At 42.7% G+C, this 12,451-nt stretch overlaps 1 protein-coding gene across 1 annotated transcript in view; it reads right to left on the bottom strand.

Moving 5' to 3' along the window:
- The window catches only part of rgs3b (regulator of G protein signaling 3b), a 96,148-nt gene that overhangs the window by 41,150 nt on the left and 42,547 nt on the right, over nt 1–12,451 (bottom strand). Inside the window, exons 8-11 of the mRNA XM_045708484.2 lie at nt 7,268–7,379; nt 6,640–6,683; nt 1,636–1,758; nt 317–1,090 (exon numbers count right to left, since the gene is read on the bottom strand). Of these exons, the coding sequence (XP_045564440.2) occupies nt 317–1,090; nt 1,636–1,758; nt 6,640–6,683; nt 7,268–7,379 (1,053 nt within the window). The remainder of the gene's footprint in view (nt 1–316; nt 1,091–1,635; nt 1,759–6,639; nt 6,684–7,267; nt 7,380–12,451) is intronic.

Consider the following 12,451-nt stretch of genomic DNA (forward strand, 5'->3'; position numbering starts at 1 on the left):
CATTCATCTCCTTTATATCTTTACTGACTAATTCAAGTATGCCCAGCTTGTCATTTATCGATTTTAACAGATCTGTTTTCACCCTTACCATTCCCGGTGGTGAAAAGCTTAAATCGCTTGTGTCCATTACTCTCTGTCATGTTTGGGTGTTGCTTGTTTTCATAATATTTGTCGATACATGATTTGTTTTGTGTTGTTATCCAGATTGAAGGTTATTGCCCACCAGTATGTGAAGTGCTAATATTTAGTCTAACGTTTTTATCTTGAGGTGAACACCACCGCCATCTTACTTGCAGTGGTACTTGCAGAGACTTACCTTCCTCCCTGAGAGGAGCATGTAGAGCTGGTGCACCGAGCCTCCGTTCCTGGTCAACTCCTTCCTCAGGGTCTTGGGGGAGGGCCGCATCCAGCCGCCCAGCGGGGGAGCGTTGCCTCTGTCCAGGTGGTGGATGGTGCTGTCGGAGATGAAACGTGGCGAGCGCAGCTCCTGCAGCAGACTGCCCTCACTAAGCGTGCGTCTGTGGAGGACCCTCGGCTCGTCGCCACCGCTCACGCCCTCACCCCGCTTCCTAAAGGGAGAGCACTCCCCGATGCTCCGACGTTCCAGGCCGTCTTCGTCACAGTCCTCCTCATCCTCCTCTTCTTCCTCCATGGGTTCTGTGTTGAAGGAGCGATCGAGGAAGCGCACATCTGGGACTGTGAGCGAGGAGGACGGAGAGGGGGATATAGGTATGGCACCCATGCACGCTGTCTCTGACGTCTCAGTGGCGCTCTCTCCCTCACCCTGCTGCCTCTCCTCGTCTCCCTCCTCCCCTACCTTCTCCCTATCCTTCCAGATGCCCGTTCTCTCCAGGCTCATGCTTTTGCAGGTTTTACCTATGGTACACGGCGCGGGCGTGAGGGGCAACTTCTGTCCAAGGTCCTCTGTGCTGCGCACCACCAGGGGGATGAGGTTCAGAATATTGGCTGGCGGGCTGCTCATGCTGTAGGGTTCGGAGGAAGGGCCATGCGAGGAGGGCTCTTCGGTGGCTTGACGGCCCAGATTTAGGATACCGAGCTCACAATGGACATCGGCCATTGGTTCCAACATCTGTCAACACACAGCGGGGCAACACTCAGCTATTCAATCATTGGTTCATTGCTTTAGCTTTGGAGGCAATCTAGAATGTAGTGAATGTGCCTTTGAAATAACTACATTGCAGTGGGATTGTGCAGAATCCCTGATCTACAAATCACCTTATATCCAAATAACTACATATCATTATGTGATCAAGGTTAACCATTCTGCAACTTGCCTTTCTCAAAAGGATATCCTTTCATATAATTCTAGCCTCATCTGACAGTGCGAGTTTGAATGGACTTAATAAGAAACAAGCATATTCACAATCCTATGTTGCTAGCCAAAACTGAGGAGTCAGATATGCAGACAGTAGAAAAATTGTAAAAGTTGAAAAATGTACATAACTTTCCAAAAATGTCCTAGTTTTCCAGAAATCCTGGTGGAAAGATTCCTGGAATCAGGAGGGCATAAGCAGGAAATATGTAATTTGCCAACCAGAATTTTTGAATCTCCTGGGAATTTTGGGAAAGAAGTGGAGGGTGCCCATTTCAATTTGACCCTAGTAGGCAGTGTACCTGATCATGTACAAGTGTATCTCTCTGCTCCAGATGCTTGTCAATGTTCTCCCGCAGGCACTGATGTACCCGCCTCTTCTGCTCCACCGTGTACGCCTCCAGACTGAACAGGCACTCACTCCTCTACAGTAGACAACACAGAGAAATAGGGGTCGTATTTTCTAGGACACACCTTAGCTAAACATTTTGAAACCTTATTTGAGGCATGACACCGCCTTTTTTGAGGTGGTCTATTGTAAAGAACAGCTCATCCTGAATTGAATGCGGCATTCAATGTGTCAAAACAAGGCTTTAATAGACAGTGTAAACATTTTAGTTATATGTATACAGTCAACATTACCACTGATAAAGATAAGCAAAAACGGCTGTATGAAATAAATAATAAAATAGTATTGCCCTTTCAAATCAGATTACTGATACTTTTGAAAAAAATAGATGATTACTTCTTGGATTACTTTTAAAGGGCGACTGCACATCCTGATTTGGCTTTGTTTTTTATCAATGCTCATGCGGCCTTAACTGAAGGCAAACGACAGTTGTCTTGAGGGTGTGGTTTGATGTGGATGTTTCTTTGCTATTCAATCACAACAAAAAAGTCAGTGTAGTAGTGAGTAGAGCGAGGTAAACTAAGCTAGCTTTGCTATGGAGAAAACAACGTTTTCAAGTTGAGGACTTCTCCCCTCTGACTTGCCATCTCAAGATGGTCAGCTAATTCAGTTCTATGTGTAGGCTAAAGCCTGCGCTGACCTTGTGGTTAGCCAAGCTGACAGCAGCTAGCTAGCATAATTTGATGATAGCTACAGCTGGCTATCCTATCAACTGATATTTCTCTGTCACATCAGTTATGGCAAGATAGCAAGAGCCAGTGTCAGGAATGTGTTTCATAAGAGTCATTCTACGAAAGTAGCTTGCAACTAAATGTTTCAATGTTTCATCACGTCAAGTAAATATGTTATTTTTATGTATTGAAAAAGTGCATTTTGGTTTGATATTTTCTTAGTGGAAACGATATACTACTGAGAGTTGAATGCCCGCGGTCTTCAGTAACTCAGCTGTCCTACAACACAATATTCTAGAACTGGCTCGTTTATGTCTCGTCTCTCCTCATATGCACTGTTAGGTCCCAGAACATCCCTACAGGTGTAGACAACGTGGACATTATTATATTTTCTACTCAGTGAACGTTATTTTTGCACACAGCCTTGTGCACTTGATCGTTGTCTACTATAGTGGCCACTATAATAGAGCAAAAATAGAATGCCTGTTGTGATACAGCCCGGGATCGAACCCAGGTCTGTTGTGACGCTTCTAGCATGGTGATGCAATGCCTTAGACAACTGCGCCACTTGGGAGGCCCCATGTCCTCCATTATTCTGAAACGGGACTGGTGTCTGGCCACAGCCTCCTTATTTGCCCTAGAAAATACACAATCGGGAAAGGGGGATACCTAGTCAGTTGTACAACTGAAATGTGTCTTCCGCATTTATCCCATCCCCTCTGAATCAGAGAGGTGTGGGGGGCTGCCTTAATCGACATCCACATCTTCGGCGCCCGGGGAACAGTGGGTTAACTGCCTTGCTCAGGGGCAGAACGACAGATTTTCGGTTACTGGCCCAACGCTCTAACCACTAGGCATCTTTTTTGGGGTAGCCCTCAAATGCTAGCTAGCTAGTTTGCTTGATTATTTAGCAAGGATCTTACAGTAGCTAGCCAGATCGAGTTGAAACATGGAAAGCAAGCTGGCAACATTCATCAAACCTGTCTTCAGGTGCAAAGTTAGCTAGGCAAATCTTCCTCTTACATTACACGTTAGGGAGAGGCTAATGTATTTAGCTAGTTACATCACAGTATCATAGCAGCATAGCCTATTAAATAATGACATGTAGCAGCTAGCTATAAACAAAACGTAGCTACTTATCAACAACACCAGTCTCAGGTTTTACCACTGACAGCCCAAGTAGGAGCTGAATTACACTATAATTAATGTTTCTGGCTCATATCAATACAATTTAGGCCAGTTAACCTGTTAGGGCTAGGGGGCAGTATTGACACGGCCGGATAAAAAACGTACCCGATTTAATCTGGTTACTACTCCTGCCCAGTAACTAGAATATGCATATAATTATTGGCTTTGGATAGAAAACACCCTAAAGTTTCTAAAACTGTTTGAATGGTGTCTGTGAGTATAACAGAACTCATATGGCAGGCAAAAACCTGAGAAGATTCCAAACAGGAAGCGCCCTCTCTGACAAGTTGTTGTTCATCTTGGCTCTTTTTATTGAAGACTGAGGATCTTTGCCGTAACGTGACATTTCCTACGGCTCCCATAGGCTCTCAGAACCCGGGAAAAAGCTGAATGATATCGAGGCAGCCTCTGGCTGAAACACATTATCGCGTTTGGATAGTGGATGGTCAGAGTACTCTGAGACTCGCGCTCGTGCACGAGGGCACGAGATGTATTTATTTTCTCTCTCTTTGTACATATACAGGCTTTCCCGGTCGGAATAGTATCGCTTTTTTATGAGAAAAATGGCATAAAAATTGATTTTAAACAGCGGTTGACATGCTTCGAAGTACGGTAATGGAATATTTAGAATTTTTTTGTCACGAAATGCGCCATGCTCGCCACCCTTATTTACCCTTTCGGATAGTGTCTTGAACGCACAAACAAAACGCCGCTGTTTGGATATAACAATGGATTATTTGGGACCAAACCAACATTTGTTATTGAAGTAGCAGTCCTGGAAGTGCATTCTGACGAAGACAACAAAGGTAATCAAACTTTTCTAATAGTAAATCGGAGTTTGGTGAAGGCTAAACTTGCTGGGTGTCTAAATAGCTAGCCCTGTGATGCCGGGCTATCTACTGAGAATATTGCAAAATGTGCTTTCACCAAAAAGCTATTTTAAAATCGGACATATCAAGTGCATAGAGGAGTTCTGTATCTATAATTCTTAAAATAATTGTTATGTTTTTTTGTGAACGTTTATCTTGAGTAATTTAGTAAATTCACCGGCAGTGTTCGGTGGGAATGCTAGTCACATGCTAGTCACATGCTAATGTAAAAAGCTGGTTTTTGATATAAATATGAACTTGATTGAACAAAACATGCATGTATTGTATAACCTCTTACATCTAGACGTTCCGCTAGCGGAACACCTGCTCCAATATCCAATGATAGGCGTGGCGCGAATTACAAATTCCTCAAAAATGCAAAAACTTCAATTTTTCAAACATATGACTATTTCACAGCATTTTAAAGACAAGACTCTCCTTTATCTAACCACACTGTCCGATTTCAAAAAGGCTTTACAGCGAAAGCGAAGACAACAAAGGTAATAACATTTTTGTTATAGTAAATCTGATTTTGGTGAAGGCTAAACTTGCCGGGTGTCTAAATAGCTAGCCCGTGATGGCTGGGCTATGTACTTAGAATATTGCAAAATGTGCTTTCACCAAAAAGCTATTTTAAAATCGGACATATCGAGTGCATAGAGGAGTTCTGTATCTATAATTCTTTAAATAATTGTTATGCTTTTTGTGAACGTTTATCGTGAGTAATTTAGTAAATTGTTAGTAAATTCCCCAGAAGTTTGCTAGTTCTGAACGTCACATGCTAATGTAAAAAGCTGTTTTTTGATATAAATATGAACTTGATTGAACAAAACATGCATGTATTGTATAACATAATGTCCTAGGGTTGTCATCTGATGAAGATCATCAAAGGTTAGTGCTGCATTTAGCTGTCTTCTGGGTTTTTGTGACATTATATGCTAGCTTGAAAAATGGGTGTCTGATTATTTCTGGCTGGGTACTCTGCTGACATAATCTAATGTTTTGCTTTCGTTGTAAAGCCTTTTTGAAATCGGACAGTGTGGTTAGATTAACGAGAGTCTTGTCTTTAAATAGCTGTAAAATAGTCATATGTTTGAGAAATTGAAGTAATAGGATTTTTAAGGTATTTGAAAATCGCGCCACTGGATTACACTGGCTGTTGCGTAGGTGGGACGAATTCGTCCCGCCTAGCCCAGAGAGGTTAAAACCAGAGAGATTGGCCCTTAAGCGGCAGTTGACCTTTAAATTCAGAAAGGCTGTTTGTGAAATAAATACATTGAAACCTTTCTGTTTTCCCTTCTGACATTCAATTCAGCATTGAAAAAGCATGCCTCATAAACAGAAAGTAACAAAGTAATCAGATTACGTTACTGAGTTTGGGTAATCCAAAAGTCACGTTACTGATTGCAATTTTGGACAGGTGACTAGTAACAGTAACGGATGCATTTAGAAAGTAACCTACCTAAACCTGTACACATGTGTCCTTTACCAGGCAAGATTACCACAGCACCAGTGGTTTTAAACTTCTTAATTGTTGCCCTAACAGTGTAAAGTGGAATATTAGATTTTTCTGTCGTACCCATTGCCTGATTTATGAAACTCAACAACCATTAGTCTTTTTATTTTTGAGTTTGTCACGCCCTGATCTGCTTCACATGTCCTTGTCTCCACCACCCTCTCCAGGTGTCGCCCATCTTCCCTATTATTCCCTGTGTATTTATTCCTGTGTACCCTGTTTGTCTGTTGCCAGTTCGTCTCATTTGTCAAGTCAACTAGCGTTTTTCTCAGCTCCTGCTTTTCCCCAGTCTCTTTTTCTCTTCCTCCTGGTTTTGACCCTTGCCTGTCCTGACCCTGAGCCCGCCTGACCACTCTGCCTGAGCCTGCCTGCCGTACTGTACCTTTACCCACTACTCTGGATTATCGACCCCTGCCTTGACCTGTCGTTTGCCTGCCCCTGTTGCTGTAATGAACATTGTTACTTCAATACAGTCTGCATTTGGGTTTTACCTGAAACATAATACAGTATTTGTATTTTGTATGGATATTTGTCTTCTTGCTTTCTTTTCTTATTCAAAACCCCCCGGACACCAGACACACATTGTATTGTTGGATTTGTATATAATAAATCAAATAATTAAAAACAAATTTCAAAAGCTCATTCATGTTTACCTCTGTCCAGTGGATGATGTACAACCTCAAAACATCAGCAGGAACTGTACAGGATGAGAGAAAAAAGACATCTCACACAGCATAGAGAAACGGACCGCAAATCCCACATCCTTAAATAGACATTGTTTATCCTTTGATCGCCTCATCCAAAAACTCATCCTTCTATCGCTTCCATCCTCTGACATATACAAGTACAGACGAGTAGGGAGGAATTTGATAATTCAGCCCTATAGGACATTCCCACATAGATCCCCAAGCTGATGAGTGCTGCTATGGGGTGTAACAGGAAGGTGAAGGATACACAGCCCCCCCGTCCACCCAACCACCCAGTCTGCCTCTGTAGTCGGAGCTGGAGACAAGTCCATTGTTCGAAGCAGACACGGCATCAATGGGGCATCAGCTGAGCTCCAGTTCCAAAGTCACTGAGGCCTCCACAGTCCCCAAATCCATCCGGCCCCATCCCTCCAGCACAAAGAGGTCCCATCAGCCAACAAAAACACAACACAGGTGTGTGTGTGTGTGTGTAGTGTGTGTGTGTGTGTGTGTGTGTGTGTGTGTGTGTGTGTGTGTGTGTGTGTGTGTGTGTGTGTGTGTGTGTGTGTGTGTGTGTGTGTGTGTGTGTGCTCACCATCTCGCAGGTGGAGCTGTTGGAGGTACAGGGGGCTCTGCAGCACATTACAGTGGCCTGCCTCATCCTCCCTGGTCAGCAGCATCAGGTCTGTGTAAATGAGCAATGTCACCTTCAGGGGGAGACAGAGGGCAAGGCACTGAGTCACAGAGCGTAGTACACAGAACAAAAATAAAACACAGTTACAGTTCACATTAGGAAATCAGTCAATTTAAATGAATTCATTAGGCCCCAATCTATGGATTTCATATGACTGGGAATACAGAGATGTTTCAGTTGGTCACAGATACCTTGAAAAAAGGTAGGGGCGTTGATCAGAAAACCAGTAATTTGCCTCATGCAGCGTGACAGATCTCCTTCACATAGAGTTGATCATGATGTTGATTGTGACCTGTGGAATGTTGTCCCACTCTTTTTTAATGGTTGTGCGAAGTTGCCTGATATTGGCTGGAACTGGAACACGTTGTCGTACACACGTCGATTCAGAGCATCCCAAACGTGCTCAAAGGGTGACATGTCTGAGTATGAAGGCCATGGAAGAACTGGGTCATTTTCAGCTTCCAGAAATTGTGTATAGATCCTTGCTACATGGAGCCGTGCATTATCATGCTCAAACATGAGGTGATGGGGCAGATGAATGGCATGACAATGAGCCTCAGGATATCGTCACGGTATCACTGTACATTCAAATTGCCATCAATAAAATGCAATTGTGTTCATTGTCCATAGCTTATGCCTGCCCACACCATAACCCCAGCGCCACCACAGGACACCTCTGTTCACAACGTTGACATCAGCAAACCGCTCACCCACACAACGCCATACACACCGTATGCCATCTGCCTGGTACATCTGTGCCAAGATGGTTATGAAGTCTAACTGCAGTCAGGTGAAGACCCTGGTGAGGACAACGAGCACACATGAGTTTCCCTTAGACAGTTTCTGACAGTTTTTGCAGAAAGTCGATCGGGCAAACCCACAGTTTCATCAGCTGTCCGGGTGGCTGGTCTCAGATGATCCCGCAGGTGAAGAAGCTGGATGTGGATGTCCTGGGCTGGCGTTGTTACACATGGTCTGCGGTTGTGATGCTGGTTGGATGTACTGCCAAATACTCTAAAACAAGGTTGGCGCTGGTATATGTTGGAGAAATTAACATTGAATTCTCTGGCAACGGATCTGTTGGACAGATGCCAATTGCACTCTCCCTCAACTTGAGACATCTGGGGCATTGTGTTGTATGACAAAACTGCAGATTTTAGAGTGGCCTTTTATTGTCCCAAGCACAAGGTGCACCTGTGTAATGATCATGCTATTTAATCAACTTCTTGATTTGCCAGACCTGTCAGATGGATGGATTATCTTGGCAAACGAGAAATGCTCACTAACAGGGATGTAAACAAATTTGTGCACAAAATGTATTTATAATTTTGTGGGTCTTTGGAACATTTCAGGAATTTTTATTTCAGCTTATGAAACATGGGACTACACTTTACATGTTGCATTTTATATTTTTGTTCAGTGTACATTCAGTCAGCTCCATAATTAAATTGGCACCCTTGAAAAGATCAGCAAAAAAAAGACTGTATAAAAGAAATGGTAACACTTTATTTGGAAAGTCCATCCATAATACAAATACTGAGCTATATTATTGTAATTCAACAAAGGAATGGGGAAAGTACATTATTTTATACTAATACAATTGCTCAGACAAGGAGATTTTGTTTAACAAGTACAGTGAGGGAAAAAAGTATTTGACCCATCTGCAAAACATGACTTAGTACTTGGTGGCAAAACCCTTGTTGGCAATCACAGAGGTCAGACGTTTCTTGTAGTTGGCCACCAGGTTTGCACACATCTCAGGAGGGATTTTGTCCCACTCCTCTTTGCAGATCTTCTCCAAGTCATTAAGGTTTCGAGGCTGACGTTTGACAACTCGAACCTTCAGCTCCCTCCACAGATTTTCTATGGGATTAAGGTCTGGAGACTGGCTAGGCCACTCCAGGACCTTAATGTGCTTCTTCTTGAGCCACTCCTTTGTTGCCTTGGCCGTGTGTTCTGGGTCATTGTCATGCTGGAATACCCATCCACGACCCATTTTCAATGCCCTGGCTGAGGGAAGGAGGTTCTCACCCAAGATTTGACGGTACATGGCCCCGTCCATCGTCCCTTTGATGCAGTGAAGTTGTCCTGTCCCCTTAGCAGAAAAACACCCCTTATGCATAATGTTTCCACCTCCATGTTTGACGGTGGGATGGTGTTCTAGGGGTCATAGGCAGCATTCCTCCTCCTCCAAACACGGCGAGTTGAGTTGATGCCAAAGAGCTCCATTTTGGTCTGATCTGACCACAACACTTTCACCCAGTCGTCCTCTGAATCATTCAGATGTTCATTGGCAAACTTCAGACGGGCATGTATATGTGCTTTCTTGAGAAGGGGGACCTCGCGGCCGCTGCAGGATTTCAGTCCTTCATGGCGTTGTGTGTTACCAATTGTTTTCTTGGTGACTATGGTCCCAGCTGCCTTGAGATCATTGACAAGATCCTCCCGTGTAGTTCTGGGCTGATTCCTCACCGTTCCCATGATCATTGCAACTCCACGAAGTGAGATCTTGTATGGAGCCCCAGGCCGAGGGAGATTGACAGTTATTTTGTGTTTCTTCCATTTGCGAATAATTGCACCAACTGTTGTCACCTTCTCACCAAGCTGCTTGGCGATGGTCTTGTAGCCCATTCCAGCCTTGTGTAGGTCTACAATCTTGTCCCTGACATCCTTGGAGAGCTCTTTGGTCTTGGCCATGGTAGAGACTTTGGAATCTGATTGATTGATTGATTGCTTCTGTGGACAGGTGTCTTTTATACAGGTAACAAACTGAGATTAGGAGCACTCCCTTTATTAAGAGTGTGCTCCTAATCTCAGCTTGTTACCTGTATAAAAGACACCTGGGAGCCAGAAATCTTTCTGATTGAGAGGGGGTCAAATACTTATTTCCCTCATTAAAATGCAAATCAATTTATAACATTCCTTCATACAGGATCTTTCCAGATCCTTGAAATCCTTTGTTTGCTCTTACGGCTGCTGTCTTCTATTCAAACCACATGTTTTCTACAGTGTTCAAGTCCAGGGACTGAGATAGCCATTGCAAAATGTAGATTTTTGTGGTCAATTAACAATTTTCTTTGTGGATATTGATTAGTGCTTGGGGTTAGTGTCTTCCTGGAAGATACTTTGCCACAAGTGTGTCATCCTCCTGGCAGAGGCAACCAGGTGTTTGGCTAAAACCTCCTGGTACTTGGTAAAGTTCATGATGTTGTTGACCTTAACAATGGCCCCAGGACCAGTGGAAGCAAAATAGCCACCACCATATTCTACCGTAGGTATCAGGTACTTTTCTGCATATGCTTCTGGTTTTCAAAGTCAAACCCATCCAGGGCTGTAGCTTCAGTGCCTTCAGAAAATATTCACACCCTTTGACTTTTTCCACATTTTGTTGTTACAGCCTGAATTCAAAACGGATTAAATTGAGATTTTGTGTCACTGGCCTACACACAATACCCCATAATGTCAAAGTGGAATTATGTTTTTAGAAATGTTGACAAATTAATTAAAAATTAAATGCTGAAATGTCTTGAGTCAATAAATGTTCAACCCCATTGTTATGGCAAGCCTAAATAAGTTCAGGAGTAAACATTTGCTTAACAACTCACATAATAAGTTGCATGGACTGTGTGTGCAATAATAGTGTTTAACATGATTTTTGAATGACTACCTCATCTCTGTACCCCACACAATCAATTATCTGTAAGGTCCCTCATTCAAGCAGTGAATTTCAAACACTAATTCAACCACAAAGACCAGGGAAGTTTTCCAATTCCTCGCAAAGAAAGGAACCTATTGGTAGATGGATAAAAATGAAAAACAAAGCAGACATTGAATATCCCTTTGAGAATGGTGAAGTTATTAATTACACTTTGGCTGGTGTATCAATACACCCAGTCACTACAAAGATACAGGCATCCTTCCAAACACATCAATGAGTACCACTGTTCATAATTTCAAGCATGCTGGTGGCTGCATCATGTTATGAGTATGCTTGTCATCGACAAGGGAGTTTTTTAATAAAAAGAAACGGAATAGAGCTAAGCACAGGCAAAATCCTTAGTTCACTCTGCTTTCCAACAGACACTGGGAGACAAATTCACCTTTCAGTAGAACAATAACCTAACAAGGCCAAATATACACAAGAGTTTCTTTCCAAAACTTAGTTACAATTTTGCCTTAAATCTGCTTGAAGATCTAGCAGTCATCAACAACCAACTTAAACTTTACATTTTTTTAAAGAATAACGTTCAAATATTGTACAATCCAGATGTGCAAAGCTCTAACAGACTTACCCAGAAAGACTCACAGCTGTAATCACTGCCAAAGGTAATTTTAACAGGGATGTGAATGCTTATGAATTCTGAAAGTATTCAGACCCCTTGACTTTAAAAAAAATATATGTTACAGACTTATTCTGCAATTGATTACATATTTTTTTCCCTTATCAATCTACACACAATACCCCATAATAACAAAGCAAAACCAGATTTTTAAAAACTTGAGCAAATGTATAAAAAAAATTCTAACTGAAATATCACATTGACATAAGTCTCAGTGATCATTGCCTGCGTCCCTAATGGGTCCCCGGTCAAACGCTCCCTAAAACACTAAAGCAAGCAGGCCTTTCTAATCGACCTGGCCCAGGTATCCTGGAAGGACATTGACTTCATTCCGTCATTAGAGGATGCCTGGTTACTCTTTAAAAGTGCTTTCCTCACCATCTTAAATAAGCATGCCCCATTCAAAAAATGTAGAACTAAGAACAGATATAGCCCTTGGTTCACTCCAGACTTGACTTCCCTTGACCAGCACAAAAACATCCTGTGGCGTACTGCATTAGCATCGAATAGCCCCCGCAATATGCAACTTTTCAGGGAAGTTAGGAACCAATATACACAGGCAGCTGGGAAAGCAAAGGATAGTTTTTTCAAACAGACATTTGCATCCTGTAGCGCAAACTCCAAAAAGTTCTGGGACACTGTAAAGTCCATGGAGAGAAAGAGCACCTCCTCCCAGCTGCCCACTGCTCTGAGGCTAGGAAACACTGTTACCACCGATAAATCCACTATAATTGAGAATTTCAAT

Source organism: Salmo salar, chromosome 26 (genome assembly GCF_965601325.2).
Source record: "Salmo salar chromosome 26, fSalSal1, whole genome shotgun sequence".
Taxonomy (NCBI): Eukaryota; Metazoa; Chordata; class Actinopteri; order Salmoniformes; family Salmonidae; genus Salmo; species Salmo salar.